The sequence below is a fragment of the Pinus tabuliformis genome, chromosome 9 (assembly GCF_031772625.1).
Source record: "Pinus tabuliformis cultivar Carrire ecotype Pingquan chromosome 9, CPIR1, whole genome shotgun sequence".
In the NCBI taxonomy this organism is placed as follows: Eukaryota; Viridiplantae; Streptophyta; class Pinopsida; order Pinales; family Pinaceae; genus Pinus; species Pinus tabuliformis.
Window position 1 is genome coordinate 1,886,099,767 of NC_142307.1, and position 22,709 is coordinate 1,886,122,475.

The 22,709-nt window shown below is 33.3% G+C and overlaps 1 protein-coding gene and 1 pseudogene across 1 annotated transcript; both read left to right on the forward strand.

Annotated features, from left to right (window-relative positions):
• Positions 1 to 6,949: 6,949 nt before the first annotated feature.
• Positions 6,950 to 12,058, forward strand: LOC149156458 (vacuolar iron transporter homolog 5-like). The gene is made up of 3 exons (XM_089444759.1): positions 6,950 to 7,083; positions 7,231 to 7,892; positions 11,798 to 12,058. Exons 2-3 carry the CDS (start codon positions 7,254 to 7,256, stop codon positions 12,056 to 12,058), a joined length of 900 nt encoding a protein of 299 aa, XP_089300885.1. The 5' UTR covers positions 6,950 to 7,083; positions 7,231 to 7,253.
• Positions 12,059 to 20,906: 8,848 nt separating this feature from the next.
• Positions 20,907 to 21,344, forward strand: LOC149156459 (vacuolar iron transporter homolog 2.1 pseudogene; annotated as a pseudogene).
• The last annotated feature ends 1,365 nt before the right edge of the window (positions 21,345 to 22,709 follow it).

Here is a 22,709-nt window from a genome sequence, read left to right on the forward strand (position 1 = left end):
TGAGAATAAAAGAATACGTAACTCTAGAATTATGCATTAAAATTATTAAATTTAAAATAAAAAAAAAATATATTTTTATAAAATTATTTATTTATATTTTAAATATATATTTAATTTAATAATTAATATTTTATATGAATTAATATAGGTTTTTTTTATCATAATAGGACTATATCAATTACAATAATTAGTGAAATTTAAGAAGATAAAATGCAGGTTCATATTTAAAATAATAATAATAATAATAATATTAAAATAAACTAATTTATTTGTTAAATTTTTGTAAGATAAATTTTCTCTCGGCTATAGTATAATTAGCAAAAAAAAATAAATAAAATGAAAAGAACTTCAATCCCCACATATATGTATATTTATAAGATTTTTTTTATAAAGTTTGATTCTCCATATGAAAGATAAATAATTGTTTATAAATTTTCAGATTTAAGTTGTTAAATAGATATAACCCACGTCCAACATTAGCTCTAAGACCAAAGGGTTTAGGGGTTAGGTTGTGATCATACAAAGAATTACAAACCTGGGTTATTCAGAATGAATGAACTACGAATTAAAAGAGGCTTAAGGATATACGAAGTGTTTCAATCAGAAGTGATGGTTTCAAACATCTCGTGAAGGTCCAATATAGTAAGATTGGCAATTGAGTGAGGTCGATTCCTGAATTTGTAGCGAAGTGCAGAAAAAGAATAATTGATAATGCGAAGCTCTTCCGAACCTTTGAGATTGAGCGAGGCCCTCTAGAGTTTTTCATGGCTAATTCTCTGCGACGATATAATCACACCCAGCGAATCAGGATAGAACAAGCCTTCGGAAGGCTAGCAGGCCCCTCATAACCTCAAAAGTGGGACCCCATGTCCAACATTACCTCTGAGACCGAAGGGTTTAGGGTTTAGGGTGTGGTCATACGAAGAATTACAAAACCTAGGTTATTCAGAACTACGGTTCAAAAACTGGTTTTATAAAAGGTCTTGTCTTGGGTCTGCGAATCGGCTCCGTGGTGCGATTTTTCCAAATACTTTCGTAATATTTACGGTCTCAGCCATTCATCTTTCTAGATCCAATACGGTCTGCGTGTTGGTTCGTCAGGGGCACGTGCAGTCTGCGGTCCAGTTTGCTCATATCAGGTGCACACATTCCTTATCTTTTTCTAATACATATCTGCTCATATATTTTCAAGTATGAATAATTCACCACAGCTACCAAAAATTACCAAAGGTAGACCTAGCACAATTACTCTACAGATCCTTTATGAGTATATAGAGTCTTTAGAGAAACGTAAAGAAGAAAGAGAAGTCAAGCTACAAACATAGTTATAAACCATACTGGAAATAAATTCACATCTCTTGAAGACAAGATCCAAAAACAAATAGAAAATAAAGTAGAACTATTGGAGAATAAAATGGAGGCAATGGAGACTAGGTTGCAAGTTATAGAAAAAACAAACGAAGATACAAACCAAAGATCCCAGCAACGAAATGTTGATACTTTAGAGACTCTTAAAATGAAGGACATGATTAAAGAACTAGAAGAAAAAGTTAATAGTCGCCTCACCCTAAATAGTGTGGCATGTAAATTAGATATCAAACCAATTAAAGATGAAATGAAAATGTTAATAGAATTAGACCATGAGTGTAACAAAAGGGCCTTGAACATTATAATCTTTAGTTTTAAAGAGGAGGTAGATGAGGATACTTTAGCCATAACCCAGACATAATTACATAATAGATTACAAATTGAAACAGTGTGTCTCACAGAAGCAACAAGGTTGGGGAAATTAATTAAGAATAAAGGAAGGCTGATCTGAATAAAGGCGAGCTCTACTGACCATAAGTATGACATACTTAGTAAAACCTCAAGTCTAAAAGGAACGGGGATATTTATAAATGAAGATCTCATTCCAGAAGATCAAGCAGAATTAAGAAATGAGGTTCAAAAGGTAAAAGAAGCTAGGAAGGAAGGAAAACGAGCAATAATCAGAAATAGAAAAGTCATTATTCGATATAGAAACAAAAAATATAGTAATAAATAACAATTCAACATGCTCCAAATTATTTCTTGGAATTGTCGAGGCTTTCCATGGAACAAAGGCCCCATTCTAAGTTGGATCTCGAATGATGTTGATATTATCTTGCTTCTTGAAACTTGGGAGCATGAAGAATCTAAGGTTCGTAAGATAGATGGCTTTGCACTATCATCTACCTGGAACAACTGATCCTCTCGTAGAGGCATTGGGGGTATATCTTGTTACATTAATAAGAACATCTCCCCCCATGCTAGGATTTATAAAAATGACCCTTACAACCAATATAGTTGGATAGAGAATACTGACATTAATGATAAAAAGACCTACATAGCAATCTATTATTTTCCCCCATCAATTCGAACTTCTATAAGAAAAAGAATCTAGATAAAAATAGTCCTTACAATGGTTTAGAGAATGATATTTCTAGCCTAAGGAATGAAGGTAATATCCTTTTAATGGGTGACTTTAATGCTCGAACTTCAAACAACCAAGCTATTCTTCTAAGCAATCATTCCAACCCTAATCCTCTTTGGTTAGACGAAGACCTTACTCTGGCTAGCCGGTACAAAAGGAGCTTTGAAGACCTTGGGGAGAATTTGTTTGGGTCAGAGCTAGTCAAGCTCTATAGTGCTCAGGATCTCATAATTTGCAATAGTATAAAGAAGTGGCCCAATTCTTGCTAGATGACCTGCATCCATGGGCTTGGTAGCAACGTGGTAGACTATGTTATTTTTGATCTCCCTTTATACAATGAGATAATAAATTTTGACATCTTAAATGGCCACGAGCCTGACTCTGATCATAGGCCTTTACTGATAACTCTCAATTTTGTCATGCATAGAGATCCCATAGAAGATAATCCTTATAGGAAAAAGAACTTAATCTTTGATAGAAATAAAAACGATCTCTTTCTAAATGAATTAAAAACTAATTTACTTCCTTTATCTAGTATAGACAACATAGAAGACCTCTATCATAAATTTACTACAACCCTCTGATATTCTATTAACAAGTTCTCAATTGAAGTTTCACGTAATAAAAGAAATAGAAAAACCAACCCTTGGTATGACAAAGATTGTAAAAGTGTGAGGAGAGCAATTAAGGAAGAAGTTGATGAATATCTTTAAACTGGCAAGATAAAAATATACAAATCCCTAACTAAAAAGAAAAGAACGCAGTATATTCGTAAAAGACAAGAGAATCTCTTACACCTCTCTAAGGTAGCTCCCAAGAAATTCTAGAGGCAGATTCTAACTAGGAAACTAAAGATAATAATAAAATTGCTTTACACAACTCGAATTCCTATCTTAAAAAGCTTTATGAATCTCCAGTTGTCATGGATAACTTTAAAACTCTGCTCACGGAGAAATAATTTTTCTCATTAGAAGACATTGATTTTGGGGTTACACACCTCGCAAACGGGAAAGCTAAGGATATTCAACGTTACCAGTAGGAAATCTTAAAAATTGGAGGTCCTGTCCTCATCCCCCACATCCACAATATTTTGAATCAAGTGGTAAAGCAAGGGTTCCCTAAACCATGGACTCAGAGCCTCATTATCCCTATTTTTAAAAGTGGGGATACAAATAACCCCTCTAATTATCAGACAATTATGATCAACCCTCTCTTAGCCAAGTTATATGGTATTATTTTGGAAAAGAAGTTGAGCATATGGCTTGAAAGTGAAGGTAAGCGGGCTAAAGGCCAAGTAGGTTTTAGAAGGAAACACTCAACAACGGACCACCTCGTTATGCTTAGGATCATTGTGGAGGAATGTCGCAATGATAAATCCAATCTCTTTTGTTGCTTTGTGGACTATAGAAAGGCTTTCGATACAGTTCCTAGAAACAACCTATGGAATAGATTACAAGAGCTAAAGGTTCCTTTCGAGTTGAAAGCTGTCGCTATAAGTTTATACGAGAATGTAATTGCCAAGTTAAAGAGCAATGAGGGGTGCTCGAAAGATATTAAGTGTAATATCGGAGTTAAACAAGGTTGCCCCCTCTCCCCTACCATATTTGGCATTTACATCAACAAGCTAGAAGCTTTTTTAGAGGAAGGAGGTTGTGCTGGCACGATTTTAGCTGGGATAGTCATCATCCTTCTTCTCTATGCTCACAATATTGTTCTTCTCGCAAGGTGTCCATATGATCTTAATAAGCAACTTAGACTTCTTAAGGATTTCTTCTCTACCATGGGTATAACTGTTAACACTGACAAAAACAAAGTTATGATTATCAAATCCAAGAAGGAAATTTACGCTAGTTTTATGTATGACAATAGCAACTTGGAGGAAGTGTCTTCTTTCAAGTATCTAGGAATTGATATTCATCACAATCTTAACTGCAACTATAACATTGAGAAAAGGATTAATGGGGGGTGGAAAGCTTATTTTGGTCTTGAAAATAATTGCAAAATGACAATCCTCATAATGTGGGATAGAAAGAAGTTCCTCTTTGAAACTTTAGTCACTCCTGTTATCTTATCTGAATGTGAGGTTTGGGGTTGCAAAATATCTAGACAATCTCGGAGAAAGATTGAGCAAATCCAGAAGTATTTTATAATGTATAACCTCAAAATTAAAAGAAATACACCGTATCCTACTCTCCTTATAGAAGTGGGTCTTTCCCCTATCGAGAGCCTAGTTATGACTAGGCTTCTGTTGTACAAGCACAGGTTCAATAACATAGGAGACCATAGACTTCCTAAGCTAGCTTTAAATTCCTACCAAAACCACCTAAGGCTCAAGCAAGGTTGGTATAAAGACACCAGGACCTAGTTAAACCATTGGGAGATCGACGAGAATGTTGCATTACAAAACATTAATAACATTAAGAATATTGTTACTTCTAAGTTCAAAGAGAAAATGTGGTGTGAGAAAGATTTAGAAGCTAAAATAAAATTAAGATATTATAAGGAGGTCGTCAACCCCACCTTAGAAGATCAAAATTATCTTTCTGTTTTAACTAGCTCAAAGAAGAAAATTAATAGCCAAGATTAGAACGAACTCTCATGAGCTCCATAGTGAAACAAGTCATTGGGCAGTTCCTAAAACACCATGGATGGAAAGGATCTTCCATCTATGTGAGAATATGGACATCGAGGATGAAGATCACTTCCTCTTCGAGTGCCCCACGTACAACCACATTAGATCTCAGTTTCATAATCTTTGTTATAATACTGATCTTCCTAGCCTTTTACGATGTCAAAATTATAGTAAGCTCGGGAGGCTTCTCTCCAAGCTTTTTGAACATAGGAATAAAATCTTAAATCAAACTAAATAATTCATCTTTTTAGGTCCGACAGACCAAAGTTTGGTCTCAGTGGACGTTAACCATCACCATCATAATATTAATGAAATTAAGTCTTACAAATTTCAATATTTGTTAAAATTTTAAATTGTAATTATTATTAAATTGATATATATTGAAATTGAAAAAAAGTTTAAAGTTCGAGGACAAATTTAATAGTAATTGCACCATTTAATCTCTATCTTCGAGAATTATTAGGCTGATATTAATAATATCACTTTACTATGGCCTTGGAAGATTAATGATCTCACACAGAGGAATTAGTAGCATCACGTAGAAGAATTGTTTGTACTGTCAAAAGAGGTTAGAATTTGGGCAAACAAATTTCAAAATATCTTGTAGATGTAGTGGTTGAATCATATTTTTTATGGTAGAAATGGATTTAGTACCATCAAAAACCTCTAAATCACCTAAAATTATGAAATTTGACAACTTTTACCTAAATTTACAAAAATCCCTCAAAATATAACCAAAATTTCTGTAATTTTCCTCGAAAAAAAACATAATCATCAAACTACAACTTTATTTTGAAAAAATAAAATTAAATATATAAAATAAACCTGTCAACATTTTCAAAATGAAATTAAATATGTAAATAAGCATGTCAACATTTTAAGGATGTCAGCCATCATGATGGAATAAGAGGCCATTACTATCACGGCAACCTACTTTATAATATTAAGAATAGAATTGTCATTTCACTGATAACTAATTAAAAGATATGATTAGTAATTTAACGCCAATATATTTTTTAATGGATTAAAATATAGATAGACAAATGAGGAGATACATACTGAAATATGCTTGGTTAAACGTCATTTTTATTGGTGAGTGTTATCCACGATAATCACCAATCAAACTCAGGTAATCGGTTATACGGTAAAATGTGTTTTGAAGTTGAGCATAATCGGCATAAATTTATTTTAAATTATATGGGTTTAGAAAAATCTAATTTTCTCCGTGTAATTTTTTTTTATGAATTTTTTGGTGAGATCCTCGCAGCGCGCTCTGCTAAATAATAGAATAAACTTCTTTGCTAAATAATTTTATAGTGGTGAGTAAATATATTCTTTTTATTTACGCACCGTTCGTTATGTTTTATTTGTCACATGATGACACCGCTACTTCAAGGTACAGAGTTTGTTACAGAATTCTTCGAGAGAGAGAATTTGTTACAATATTACACCTCTCCTTCCATACAGGGACCATTTATTTGGACTTGTATTTTGCTGTGCCTCGTGATTCGTCGAGTGTCAAACAAACCAGATTCGAGAGCATCATCGCATTCACATTATAACCTCTCACAAAAGACAAACTCTCACACAAGACAAACTCCACGCAAGACAAACTCTCACACAAGCACGCTCATCGCACACGCCAAGCGACATTAAAATATACATATTGTTTGTCTTTCAGCAATTGTATATCGCAAGACAGAACGCAACCAGACAGGTAGTGGTGTTTTTTAATGACGGCTGTCGATATTTCGCCCCCCAGTGGAGCCTGTCCGTGATATCACAATTCGCAGCCTTCTGCTACAGCAAAATATGGCCCAAAAAAGTACATAAAGAGACATTCTTGAGTGTGGAGAGCACACGCTTGTGGTTTCCATCTGATTCCTCGTTACGCGCTCACTGAATTCCAGCTTCGTAGGCGTTTTTGTTATATTGCAGTTTGGATCGTGAATATTCAATTTGTATTTCATAGAACAGGCGAGGATCCGCGCCAAAATCAGTGGGTGTATCATTTGCAGTAGACGTTGTCTGAAATTGTAATTAGAATATTTTAGAAGAGATATTTCCATACCTGGTGCTAGTCCTATATTTAAGTTACAATAATATATTCCTGATTGTTTTCTTGCTTTACCTAATCCTTTGACAGAGAAATCATCATTCCAGTGCAAAATGGCCAATTGTAACGCTTTGCTTCCAGAGGCGTCGCCATCTGCAGAACAATTTAATGGAAGCATTACGATGCCAGTTTATAAGGATGTGAGGAATTCCCAACAAAGAGGGCAGCGGCTTCGGGCTGCAGTGCTGGGTGCCAACGATGGATTGCTGACCACGGCATCGTTAATGCTAGGAGTTGGAGCAGTGCAATCAAGTAAAAGCACCGTGGTCGTATCAGGGATGGCAGCTCTGGTGGCCGGTGCTTGCAGTATGGCCATTGGGGAATTCGTTTCTGTGTGTGCTCAACGTGATGCACAAGTCTCTGACATGGAAATAAGAGCAAGCAGTCTTCGAAACCCTAACCATGATGAGGAGGACGAGAGCCTCCCCAACCCGTTCCAGGCAGCAATTGCATCAGCCCTGGCATTCTGTGCTGGAGGAATCGTGCCCTTACTCTCAGCAGCCTTCATCAGCAATCACCTTATCAGAGATGTAGTGCTGATATCCGTGTCGAGCGTGACCCTTACCGCTTTTGGTGTTGTGGGAGCTTACTATGGCCGTTCTCCCCTGGTGAAAGGAACTCTGAGAGTATTGATAGGAGGCTGGATGGCCATGTTAGCAACCTACGGCTTGCTTAAGCTCTTTGGCAATACAGTACGATAGAATACTTTTGATAACGGATAGTGGATGGAATACTTTTGATCATGCAAGGTACTATTGCCAAATTTGTCTGTAATTTTAGTAATATTAATTGGAGTGATTTGTATGTAACTTCAATCAAATGTTGGAGTGATTCTGTAGTGGATTTGTCCCTTTCCTAATATCTTGAATTCCTCGAGTTGTCTCGTGTTCTCTATAGTTTATACGATAGGTTTTAACTTTATATACATATAATTTTAGCAATGTATAGATTATAGTTTATATAATTTGAACAATTTATAGATTATAGTGCTTGTTTGTTTTTAGTAGTTTATAGATTGCAAATTTCAGATATATCTCAAAGTTTTATACACATAAAAGAATATTTTATACACACAAAACATAAAATAATTGCCTACACTATTGTCTCCAATATTTGCAATCAAAGTAGGTTCAACATGTTCATAAAACCTTTTCACATGACATGACCGATGGTGTTCATTATCCAGTTTAGAGAATTGAGCCCCGACCTATGCCTGGCAAGGTTGGGATGCACTGCTCACTTACCTAGAGGACGTGCATATGCGCAAGAAGAGTTCTATTTGGTGCACTAGATACTTAGAAGAAAGGCACACACAAAGGTAACTCTGGAGTTATGTTCTTCCGTTGACTTTTATAACGTTACAATTAGCCTAAGGTGTGGATCTTTCTTTTCCTAATTAAATTGTGAGGTCAACTTGATTTCCGTTTAAAATATCTAGTGTATCTTTGAAGGTGAAACATGTTGCATATTTAGGAAATGTTACCCAATGAAGGTTTCACATGGAATTATAAAAGTTAACTTAAAGCAATATGTTCCCTAATGAGGGTTTCACTTGGAATTATAAAAGTTAACTTAAGACTTCAATTTATTTATGGTTTAAATATTTAATCAAAATAAAATTAATATTATATTATTGTATATTTAAATGTTTGAATTCAATGGGTATTATTATTAATTAAAATAAATTAATTATTAAATTATAAAACTTGATATGTATGATTGTATATTTAAATGTTCAAATTAAATAGTTAATAAATTAGAGCTTGTAGGGGTTTGGTTTTGTGGCCAGCGGACGGTCTGCTAAGTCGTTCGTGTCACTGTGCACGTCACGAGTTCAAGTCTCGTCTTATCGAGGGTCGTTCTTGCGGGCTGGGTGGTTCCTCCTAGAGGTTATAGTGGCAGCCGGTGGGATTCGACCCCGTGTAACGCAAGTACGATACCACCGTCGATACCACCGTCGTTGCCGATTCCGCTAGTAAAAAAAATAAATAGTTAATAAATTAGATGATTGATTGATAAATATAGACTAAACTCATAATACACGTCATGTTCACTAGAGTCTTAATATACGTTTATTAAACTCATAATATAGTTGTGAGGATTATTTATTGTTATTATTATTAATAACACATTAATATATGACTAAAACATATGTATTTTAAAAAATTTGTAACGGGATTCTTGGTCATGAAGATTCAATTCCACTTTACGGTGAAGATTAGTAACATGCAATTAGACTATGTTACAATAAGATGCGCCAACATGACAACCTCTTAATAACACATGCCAAGAAACTATAACTCAAGTTCACATCACACAGGTTGATATGACATCTCTTTTAATTAATCACTTCTATTAAAAGGTGAAATTGAGTAGCTAATTTTCAGATAAATCTTAGCTTTGGATATGTAACTACTACTTAGAATATTTTTCTTTTTCTTTTTCAGGTTAAGTCCCTACCATCTACTTAATAATCACTAAGAATTAAATTAAAATTGTGAAAGCCCTATTCTAAAATAAACATGTCTATTAACATAGTTACTAATAAATTTCAATATTATTTATATTTTTTGTGGGTAAATTGTATATCCTTTAAGACTGGGGATTACAAGATAGTACTAAAATTCTCACTAGGGAGACCCAATGAAAGCTTAAATTTTACTCTCCATAGAGAGATCCTCTGCCTTTGCACACATGGGCTCATTGACGAGGTATGGGGTGAAGGACCAAAGAAGAGAAAAAACCCAGTCACCAAAGAGGGGGTTAAAGAGGAAACATAAGTTTGAGGAAAATGCCATGTCATAGGTGCATATAGAAGAGCATCAACGTGGAATGAATGGTAGCAAACGAGAGATTCTGACAGTGACAATGGGTGATGGGGATAAAGAAGATAGGGGAGGGACGACACAAATAAATGGTTACTTGCTTATGTAAAAGTCTATAAGCGAAGGTCGAGGTTTGGTGAATACGTTAAGCATAGGGATAAGTAGATGAGCACATCGGGTAGAGTGCAAGGGTAGCTAATAGAGACTAGAGGGTGGAGTGGAATGTAGAATATCAAAGGGGGGCGAAGTGTCAGGAGAAAACCAACAAGACTACACCAAGAATTAGTTGCCTAGAATACTAAGAAAATATTTAGAGATTGAGAGGCTTGAACACAGGAGAAGCTAAAAACCTTGCAAGTCTATTGAAAGAGGGTGAATAAAAAATGGCAAGAAAAATGTAGTGAAAAATAAAGATACCATCTGCACTGCAATGCCATTGAACTAGGGATGGTACAATTTCATTGAATTGACAATTTCTCAACTAAGAAGGCTTAGTTTTCCCAAACCAAAGCATTGAGAAAATAGGAAATGGAAAGCCACAACTGGAACTACTATGAGTCCCCATTGGTGAAACTGCCAGTTTACCCTACCCACCAAGTGCTGTAGAGAGAAACATAAAATGGACTCGCAACCTTGTAGTCATGGTTAAATTCTTCCCCTACCAGATAACCCCATGAGCGAGAAACTAATTGATAGGTGATACACATGAGAAACCACTATGGGCCAAACATGTGCTAGACTGAATGATGACCAACATGTGTATAGTACATAGCTATTAAGTTTATCACAGGGGCATGTCTCCAGATCTCCTAGTCCTTTGGCTAGGTGGGATGGCGACAACCTCCCCCTAGTTTTATCTCGTTAAACACCCCATCCGAGAATTTAGTTTTTCTTTTTAATATAAAGTAATGAAATTAATACCAATATACATCCATCATCAGCACAAATCTTGATTACACCAAGAGGGATTAAATTTCTTCAAGTGAAAACCTCTTTTAAAGTGAAAATTTTGAAAAATATAAAATTGCATCCCTCCTATCCCTCGATAAATATTAATCAATCTATAGTGGCCTTGTGTGTGTGTGTATATATATATATAATGTGTAGTCTTTCATTGTTTAAATTGTATATTTGAATTTATAAAGACTACATAACTTAAACTTGTAAGTCCAAAAAATCTTTGTTGGATTTCAAAAAAAAAACTAAAAATGACCAAAATATAAAATAATGAGACTACTTAAAATATTTTAACCATGATTTTTTTTTTCAATTACTTTTTATGATATACACATGTTTTTTAAAATCAATATATATTATTGTAAGACTGGGATACAAACAAGTGGAACTGGAAGGAGATTCCAGCTTGGTCATCAATACCTTGAGGAAACTTAACAGTGGAACACCTTGGTACAAATTGAGCAAAAGCTGGAGGACAGCCTGTCTCATCCAAGAGATAGGAGAACTCACTCAGAAGTTCGACTACTTAGTAATTAAACATGTAAGAAGTGAGGGGAACAAAGCTACATATTTCTTGGTTAACTGTGGCTACAATCAGCAACATGGATCAATGGAAATATTATGGCCTATACAACCCAGGGATGAATGAATAAAATCACTGCAAGAAATCTTACTCATAATCGTGACAGAGGAGAGGCATTGCAGCCATGGGCAGAGATGAGTGTGGCAGGAAAGGCGAGGAGATGGGAAGCGGTAGCATTGTGGAAATTCCAAAACTTAATGTCTGTGCTCTAATTTGAAATATATGTGAATAGGTTCGCACAAAAGGAGATATGGCAAGACGAACCCATGGAAGAGGACGAGGTAGAAGGGGAAGGGAGATGCCTCGTGCAGCTAACCCGAGCACCTCAGAGACCAGACGTGGAAGGAAGCTTGTAGAAAGGCTTATCAATGAAGCAGTCACAACATACAGGGTAGGGATGGCTGTAGGTATCAGGAAGATCTTAGAATATTGGGAGGCACAAATAAAAGAGGAGGCAGATTCAGAAGAGGAATGGAGGGATGGCGTGAGGTAATCCCTGACCCAGGGAACATAAGGGAGAGACTCAAACAATTCAAGCAGACTCTATACTTGTATTGGCTCATGAAGAGCCTCATGGGGAAGGCAATGGAGGAACTATAAATGGGGATGGAACTAACCCTCCAGGACATGCCAAACTACAAGAAAGACGTGCAGACCATCCATTTCTAGTTGTGCAAGCAGGGCATTCACCTAGATCATATTCAAAGGCATATCCCTTGTATTATCAAGCTGGAAGAAGCACCAAGAGACGCAGTTGAAGACCCAGCCTCGGTTGACTCAGCTTTAGAGGATCAAAAGGAATAATTAGGTTCCCGATTTTTATTTTGTTTTTTAGCAGATAACATTTACTTTTATTAATGTATACTTATGATAGACGGAAACTCAGACTCTTATCATGATATAGATGTATATATAGCTTGGGTAGATCATCTTAAACTATATTAATTTTGGATGGCATATAACGAGGATAGGTGGCCAAAAGACTTGGTTTTCCATTGGGAAAGTTGAGGCCACCTATCTCATCTATGTGGTGGAAACTTATCTTTTATAAATAGAAAACATAAGGCCCTACCAAGCTTTACAAAAGAAAATTCAATATATAATATATACATAGTTGACGTAAAATATTTTACATAACTTCGTGATCGGGGTGTTGGAATTTGGGACAATGGAGGAAGGGGGAGCACACCACCCCACCACCTCCCATCACATTTGGGGGGTGGTGGTGTGGCCAACCCACCCCATGCAACACAAATGCAAACATCTATTATCACATTTTGATCTTATGATAAAATTTTCTCTGCCTAAGCACTCTGGGATGAGAGACCTTTCTCTTTGGATTTTATTTTATGCCTGGGTTATACCTTTGCCAGAAGTGGGACATTTACTTTGGGTGATAGGAAGTGTGAGGCTTATATTTTCATGGCCATGTCTTGGAACACACCATAATTTTTGGAGAATTAACTTTAGAGTTCGATCTCATCCATTTCACACACTAGAAACAGAGATAGGACAAGGGGAAACTCTTTAGGAAAGTAGTGGAGGTGTCACTTGGGGCACTAACAACAACCATGGAGACAGAAATTATATGAGTGGGAGATTTTAGCCTTCAACAAATTCTCACAACTATGCAGGTTCAAGTTTGGTGGGGTGTTCAACATTGGGCAATTCTCTCTATCTCCACTTCATTTGATTTTAACAAATTCTTCATTGGTTGTTCTTTTATTTTGTGGGTGTTGGCTAATTCTCCGAGCTCAGTGGGAGTGATTTGTGGTTTGGATGTTCTTTCCTCTCGGTTCTTTTTGGATCACTAGAATTATTTTATCAATCCCCCCTTAGAAGCTATTTTTTGTTAGCATTTGTCACATATTTGTCTGGTGATTCATGCCTCCTTGGTCTTTACTTTTACTTTTTTTTTTTCTCACATCCACGGGTTTTTAGGTGTTTTGGGAGAGAATTCTACCCTAGCCCTTAGTTGTCTAGTGTAGTATTCCCTGACAACAAATGCATTGTCGTCGGCGGTCTAGGGAAAAGGGTCCCTAGGGCCAACCACATGCCCAAGCCTAAGCTCAAGATGTCACCACTATTCTGAACTCTACTACTCCTCCATAAATTCAAGAGGAAATATCCCAACTTGAAGCCTTGAGCACAAATGATCGAAAAATATAATTTGACTCGTAAATTGAATCTAAGGTATCCAATTTGGTTCCCTACCATACACATACCAGGAAAAGATGAATCCAATACTTGAACTCCATTACAGTTTAATGGCAAATGAAGACACTCTTGGGCAGGGTCCTGAAGGTGAAACATGAAGATCACAATGATATTATCTCTTATATGAATGAAAAGAAGTATGTGCAAAATTATCAACACTCATACCTTTTTAGTTTATATGCATGTATTTCTCACTAGTTAGGGCCAATGCTTAAGATTCAGGCATAATTACTTTGGCTAACTCTTCATGTTATGCTTAGCCACTCAGCTTTTGTATTTTAAGTTTTGTAGTCTAGTCTTTTCTAATTGTCATAAAATTCATAGTGATAGTTGTTATTATTTGAAATAACTGAACTCTTTTCCATGGTCAACATATTTGGTTTCCCTTAAGGCACACTTTGACCATATATGTATGAACAGTGATATATTTTGTTGTTAAATAAAGACATTTTGAGGAAATATAATTTAAATTCACAAATTATATATATATATATATATATATATATATATATATAATGTGAATTAAGACATTTTATATATGAACTATACTACACACATTAAAATGATTTTTTTTTGTTATTAAAATATTTTTATGTATACAAAAATATTACTTAATCTTGTATATTAAAATATTTTGATTGATGATTCAAATATGTTATTATTATCAATATTTTTAAATGTCACATATTAACTTTATATTAAGAATTGGATGTGTTACACAATTCCCCTTACTATTCTTGTTAAGAAGTATTTGATATTCTTTATTTTATTTTTAAACTTTAGATTACCTTTTTTTTTTCTTTCTTTCATGGAGAATGAATACTTTATTATTTAGAATATCAAAGTATTTTCTTTCTATATATCTTTTTATATGAAAATGATATTGACATAACTTAGTTAACATATATCTTCAAATAATTTAGTTAAATCCTGTATTGAAATATTTTTGAAAAGTATAAGGTTTAAACATCTTACTCACTTTTTTTACTTCTAATTACATTATATATTTTTAATTTTGATATGAAATTCTATCACATAATGTGGACATCAAATTTTTTTATTTAATATTGAGAGTGAGTGAAATACTTTTACCACATCTGGTTGTAATATTAAAAAAATCGAGTGGCCATAGTGAAATTGTGATTATTGATATTTTGTAATGATTTTAATTAGAGCTAATTGAATATGCATAATTATTTCTATGTTTTAACACAACCGACATTTCTCTTCTATTTAGCGAATATTTTATTTTTATTTTAAGAGGCACACTTGTCAACTCTATGTTAAACATGGAAAATTTAAACAAATTTATGACTACTATTATGAATAGTCTCCTAAATAAATGTTAGGTTATATAGTAAATATTATAAAAATATGCAAGTGATTTGGAAAACAATTCATGTCCCTAGTTGCATGGGTTCAAGTCTCCAAATACATGTTTTGATTAGTCAATTTATGATAACTATGAAATAGTTGTATCTGGTATAATATTGGGAGTTGATGTTTTCAAAATTTTGATTCTAAAAAAATTATCATTTAGCTTAAAATAATTTAAAATATATAGTTTACGAGGTGCATCAAGGATGAGTTTTCATGACACTTGGAGCATTGATGAGGACGAGTGTATTCTTACAATTTAATTCTGATTCCTTGGTTGGTGTGCCAATCATGGTGACATGAAGTCTATTTATTTCTCATATGGTATGAGGAAAGGCGGTAGATGATTCTTGAGGGATGGAGATGACTCTTCTTTTTCCCCCTATGGTGCGTATCTTCATTATAATGTGTGTTGGCTCTATTTTCTGAATTCTTTGGTGGTTGTGACCTTGTGGTGTGTCTCTGTTGAATGAGGGCTACTCTGGTTTATGCTTCTGGTGGTCGTTGAGGAGAACCCTACCGTGTATTTATGGGGGCATTTACAATTTTTCATCTTGGTAAATTTTCTCCAGTTCTATGGCCTTTTTCATGGGGTGAATTCTTTGCTACTTTCTACTTCAAGTTGGCTCTATAGTTTGTTTCTACTTCTATTTCTTTAGCAGAGACTGCATATCTAGTATTTAATTGAGTTTGTTAATGGTTGTAAGGTATTTTATGGGTTTTTAGATTTCCTTGTTCTTTCAGTCTGGTCAACTATGTTCATTTGGGTCATTCATTACATTTGTGGGGTCCATAATCCCTTTTCTTTTGGTGTTAGGTTCTTTCCTGGGTCGTTTGGTAGTGAGGTTTTTGTGGATAGGTGTTGTTAGAGCGAAATCTCTAGTGTTTTGGTCATCATCCTTGTTTTTGGCTCGATTAGGTGCATTATTCATAGGTTGGTTGCCTTTGTGGTCTATGAGTCTTAAGTGTGGGGAATTAAACAAAATTTTCGGTACTGGTCCATGAGCTTGGCCTATTAGGGATTATATTTTTGGCTTTCAGTCTTGTTTGGAAACTTATATACTTCCTTCATCTCACTGTTTCATTGGGCATGTTTTGCCTTTGTCCTCATGCCTCCAAGATAAAGGATGAGCAATCGGAAAGGTAGTTTGAGTAAGAATGGTTATAAAAGGGTGTGGCCTTTTTCTTTTGAATTTTTTGCTTTTGCCTTCGATGTGGTCCCTTTATAAGTTCAATGCGAGAACCTAGTTTTCGATAGTAACAAGAGGGTCATCGGCCTTACTTAAAATTCTAGAATTGTGTCTTAAGATAAAAAATGGCTATTTGCCCCTGGTGGGTTCTGTTGACGAAGTTGGCGTTTCTTGAGCTCTATGGATATAAATCAACATCTCATCACCCTTCTATAACCTATCATTCTTGATAAACATGTTAACAACTATAATGCATTTTCTACTTTAGAGTATTTAAAGTGGTTGCTCCGTAATATGAGGTTCTAATGTAGATGCTCGCTTATCAAAAATGGAAAATTGATTTCTAAGTGATTCTGCTTTTAGGGATTTGAAAGACCCTTCAGTAGGTGATAATGCTTTGTATGCAATTGCTCCCCCTTTAGATTATGAAGAGTAACTCTCTGTTGATGTTTTGGCTATGATCTCTATTTTGGAGATTTTTTTTTTTTTGTATGGGTATACCAATGTCTCTCACCAAGTTTCCTACTTTTGCTTCTTTGGAACTCTATCGGGTTTGTATTTCTACTATGGTGCATAGTTGAAATGTGTTTCAACTAGTTGGTATGGACAATCCACAACCAGTCAACATGGATTCTAGTTTTTACATGTTTGGATCTCTCTCTAGTTTGAGGTGCTACTATGGTGCAGTGAATGATACGTGATTCTCTTAATTTGTATTGGGAAACCATGGTAATCTTTATATCTCCTGGGTTTTCCCTTTCAGAATGCACTTGGTTTTGTGTGGTTGATATGTACTGGTTTATGTTTCTCTTTTGTTGAAGGACCATGTGCACGTTTCTTTATTTTGAAATAGTGGCCATCGACTACTATTGGGGTCTTCTTGGTTCTGGTTATTTTTCTCTTTCTTGTTGATGGAATTGTGAAATATCTACCACAAACTCTTTCTGCTCTGGATAATTCATTTATTTTACTTGATGGTAATGTACGAGAGGTTTATTATGTTTACTTCATTATGATATATGAACGCTAGGTTTTAGCATGTCACTTATTTCTTATCTTATGGCCTAAGGAAAAAGTTGTATTGACTCTATAAAGGGTCTATGTCTTTTGTGTTTATGTGACAATTATGCTCAACAACCTTTATAAATTTTTTATTTTGATCTAAATACTTGAACTTAAAATTCTATCTTGTTATTAAAAAAATTATCATTATTATACTATTTTATAATAATTTTGCCTCACAAAAAAATTGTTTAAATTCTTAAACTTAAAAGTTTTAGCCCGTTCATAAAAATTTATTATTATTATAATAATTTAAATCTGTACTTTTGTCTTTACTAATTAAACTCTAATATTTTACTTTACTAATTATTAGATTTAGGAGTTGTCTATAATGCGACTTTTTGAGATTCCGGTGACGGAATCCGGCAGAAGAAATTGAGATGAAATCATGATTTGTTGCAGTTAAAATGGTTTTTTAACTGCATATTCGGATTCAGCACCCTGAAAAACCCCTGGGACGCTTTCATTGTGCAGAAACTAGTTATCAAACTTGGATTTCAATAAATTACTACCGGATTTTCACCGGAAAAAATCGCCGGAAAGGCTTTCAAAAAGTCGCGTTAAAGACTACGGCTTAGATTTATCCTATCTGTTATTTTTCCCTTTAGTATTTTTGGGATTTGTGATAAAATGAGGAGAATCACATCATTTAAATATTTGAAAATGCGACATTATTCTTTTATCTTCTAGTTGAGCCTGAAATTTTATTTTGACCATTATTTAAAAAAAATAAATTAATTATATATGCCTTCAAAATTTTAAAAACTGTGTGTTTTGTCGTTATGAAAACTATATATTTTGTATTTATGAATGGTTTCCTTAGTTTAATTGTATTAAATTTCATTACATATTCTTACATATATTCAAATGTAGTTTTATTTTTGTTTTATTAATATATTTTAAAAATATGAAAATACCATGTTATAAAATGCTGGGAAGATATTAACTTAAAAGAAAATTTATAAATAAATATTTCATAGGCACATTTTCTGATTTTATATAAATAAATAAATAAATAAATATATATATATGTTTACAAATTGAAAATTATTTATTTTTTAATTAAAATATTAAAGTTAGAAAATGAATAATTAAAAATAAACCTGGTAAATTTGTTTTCGCATTTATAAGGGTTAATCTTGTATATACAACCATTTGTAATCTAGATAAACACATTATCCAACTGGGACACATTAATGACTTGAACTAACTTAAAACGTACATGAAGCACTTGGAAATGTAAAGTTCCAACACTCCATTCCTAGAATTTATTAATAATCTTTATTTAGGGGAGAAAGGAATATAGTTGGTGGTTTTGATGTAGAATTTTCTACATCACTAACTATTTATTTTATGGTTTACTTATTTTATGGCTTACAGCTCCGAGGAGAGGGATAATAGTGGTTAATTCTATTTAGATTTTAGGTCTAGCATAAATATAAGATTATAGAATGTGCAAAAGTTTCTTTGCTTTTATGATTTAGAGTTCCAAGTAGAAGGATAATAGTTGTTAGTTTTATGTAGATTCTAGGTATAGCATAAAGCTATGATTATAGAATATGGAGGAGTTGTTTGGTTGAAAAAAATTATCTCATTGTTTATATAAGATAGAGTAATTATATTTTAATTTAGTAATTGCTTTGTTAAGTTAAATTATATGAATATTTTTTTAATGAAAGAAAATATTAAATTGATAATAGTATTTAATTTTTTATTTAATTTTAATATTTTATAATTCTAATATTAAGGAAAATGCATTAATTTTATACTATAAATTTTCCAATAATGTAGATTTCTCGAAACTTTTTATCTCTACTCTATTAATATTTTAAATCAAAAAAAGAATTATAACTTAATAAAAACACATATAGTTTCATGACAATGATATAGTATAAATTTTAAGTCATGTCATGAATGTGATGGATACATAGATATTTTAAGTGATAATTTACAAGTTGTATAGTCTCTAATTTTCCCATATATTCCCCGAGGGATAAATATTTATTATTAATGATTACTTTCCATGTTCTTGGGATGTAATGGTAATGTAAAGAAATATATGTATGAATGTTATATCCTTTCGTTGCAAAGGGCATGATAGATCATTATTACATATTAATAATTTCATTACATAGAAATTGTCCAATAATATTATTACATGATATTTATTTATTGAATTGTGATAATAGATCTAATATGCCTTAGGTATAGTAGCCCCTCGAGTAGCTTACTCTGCAAGCCCATGTTATGTAAAGTAAATGTGAGTGACGGAGGTCCCATGTTTAATCACCCAAATCTTCAAAACCTATTTACTGTCCTAAGGACAGGGTGGTTACACCTAGGGATTATAGTGGTAAAGGCTGGAATTGACATTATGTCAAATGAGTATGAGACCGACCTAGTTGTTGATGCCTCTATTCTAAAAAAATGTCATAGGTATATTACAAACACTCCACCCCCCATAAAAATGATTTGTTTTTAGATCATGTGGAAGGAAAACTTCATCTAATTGAATGAATAATATTTGTAATTTTCATCGATTAGATAAGGTTGAGTATACAAGTTGGTATGATGTTTAAAGACTTGAACAATATTGAAGCATTGAAAAAGGATTAATGCAAACGAAAAAGGGTCTTTTTGGAACTCTCTAATAAGAGAAGTATAGTTTCAAATTTATTTGTTCTTGACTTCAAGATGTATTAGCACTTGTTTTCCTTGATATGTAAGAATGATGCTAACATTGTTATGTTGATTATGGTGTGCTACATTTTCTATAAATCAGATACTAATGTAGTAGCCTAATAGTTTGATCCTTCTTAGTCCCAATTTTAATCTCTCCATGTTATAATCGATTCAACATGTTGATATTTCATACTTTTTTATTGACTAATGCATCAATGACTTCATGAGTGGTGATCAATAAAAATTCAATTGTAACTAAACCTATGAAATTAACTTGTCATCAATTCATTCTTTGTTTTGATTTCTATATACTTTTCCCTTGATAATAATTTATTAATAATGATAACATGATACTATTCCGAAAGGAGGTTAGACATTGATGAAACTAGAATATGCTTCAAACATTGGTTCTCATGGAATGGTATCTCACTCTAATACCAATTACCAAGATCTGGGGGACTAAGATCTAGGAGGCTTTGATGTCAATATAGAGAGAGAGAATATACAATATTCTATGAAAGTTATCACAAAAATATTGATAAAATATGAAAATAGAGAAAGAAATATTTGATTAAGGAGAACCATTACATAGAATGATGTCATTATTGAGACCTCTCCTTCTCAACTTTCACTCTCTTTATATTTCCTTCTTATAATACATTGAATGGATAAAGCCGACTTTAATTAGGGTTTACTGCATGAGTTACATATATATGAAGTTTCCTTTTAAATAATAATATGAATAAATATGGCTTATACCTTCAAAATCAGAATATAAATAAAATTATATTTAATACTGCTGGTGCTTGCAATATGGCCATTGGAGAATTCGTTTCTGTGTATTCTCAACGTGATGCACAAGTCTCTCACATGAAAATAAGAGACAGCAATCTTCGAAACCCTAACGATGATGTAGAGGACGAGAGCCTCCCCAACCCGTTCCAGGCGGCACTTGCATCAGCCCTGGCATTCTGTGCTGGAGGAATCGTGCCCTTACTCTGAGCAGCCTTCATCAGCAATCACCTTATCAGAGATGTAGTGCTGGCATCCGTGTCGAGCGTGACCCTTGCCGCTTTTGGTGTTGTGGGAGCTTACTATGGCCATTCTCCCCTGGTGAAAGGAACTCTGAGAGTATTGATAGGAGGCTGGATGGCCATGTTAGCAATCTACGGCTTGCTTAAGCTCTTTGGCGCTATAGTACGATTGAATACTTTTGATCATGCAAGGTATTATTGCCAAATTTATCTGTAATTTTAGTAATATTAATTGCAGTGATTTGTATGTAACTTCAATAAAATGTTTATAGATATATTTACCTGATTAGCAATTGGATTTAACATAATGAATGCAAATTTATTCTGTAGTGGATTTGTTCCTTCCCTAATTTCTTGAATTGCTCGAGTTGTCTCGTGTTCTCCGTAGTTTATACTATACTTTTTAACGTTCAAATTTGGATAGGTAAATGACTTTATATACGTATAATTTTAGCAATTTATAGATTATAGTTTACATAATTTGAACAAAATATAATATATATATATATATATATTTGTAATTTATAGATTGCAAATTTCAGATAGATCTCAAAGTTTTATACGCGTAAAAGAATATTTTATGCACATAAAACATAAAATAATTGCCTATACGGTTGTCTCCAAAATTTGCAATCAAAGTAAGCTCAACATGTTCCTAAAACCTTTTCACATGACATGACCTAGGGTGTTCATTATCCACTTTACAGAATTTAGCAAGGGACACACAAAAGTAAACGTGGAGTTATGTTCTTCCGCTTTTATAACTTTACAATTAGCATAAGGAGTGGATCTTTCTTTTCCTAATTAAATTGTGAAGTCAACTTGATTTCCGCTTAAGATGTTGAGTGTATGGTTGAAGGTGAAACATATTGCATATTTAGAAAATGTTCCCTAATGAGGAAATCACATGGAATTATAAAAGTTAACTTAAATCAATATGTTCCCTAATGAGGGTTTCACATGGAATTATAAAACTTAACTTAAGATTTCAATTTCTTTATGGTTAAAATATTAAATGAAAATAAAATAAATATTATATTATTGTATATTTAAATGTTTGAATTGGATGTGGATTATCAAATTTTCAAATTGGTGTATTATGGAAAAAATTAAATTACTTATTAAATTATAAAATTTGATATCTATTATTGTATATTTAGTTGTATTAGGTTGAAATGTTTAAATTGTAATTATTGTATATTTAAATGTTTAAATTAAATAATCAATAAACTAGATGATTGATTGATAAACATAGACTAAATTCATAATATACGTCATGTTCACTAAACTCATAATGCACGTTATGTTGTTAGGATTATTTATTGTGATTATTATTAATTAAAAAAAATGTATGAGTAAAACATATATATTTTAAAAAATTTGTAATTAGTAACATGTAAATAGACTATGTCATAATATGATGGGCCAACATGACACCCCATTAATAACACATGCCAAAAAAACCATAACTCAAGTTCACATGACACAGGTTGATATGACATCTCTTTTAATTAATCAATTTAATTAAAAGGTGAAAGTGAGTAACTACTTTTGAGATAAATCTTACCTTTTGATATGTAAC

Excerpts from the sequence above, each read along its gene's own strand:
- LOC149156458 (XM_089444759.1), top strand. The coding sequence starts at position 7,254 with ATGGCCAATTGTAACGCTTTGCTTCCAGAGGCGTCGCCATCTGCAGAA. Across the intron at positions 7,893-11,797 it reads TTAAGCTCTTTGGCAATACA|GTTCGCACAAAAGGAGATAT; the intron begins GTACGATAGAAT and ends ATATGTGAATAG.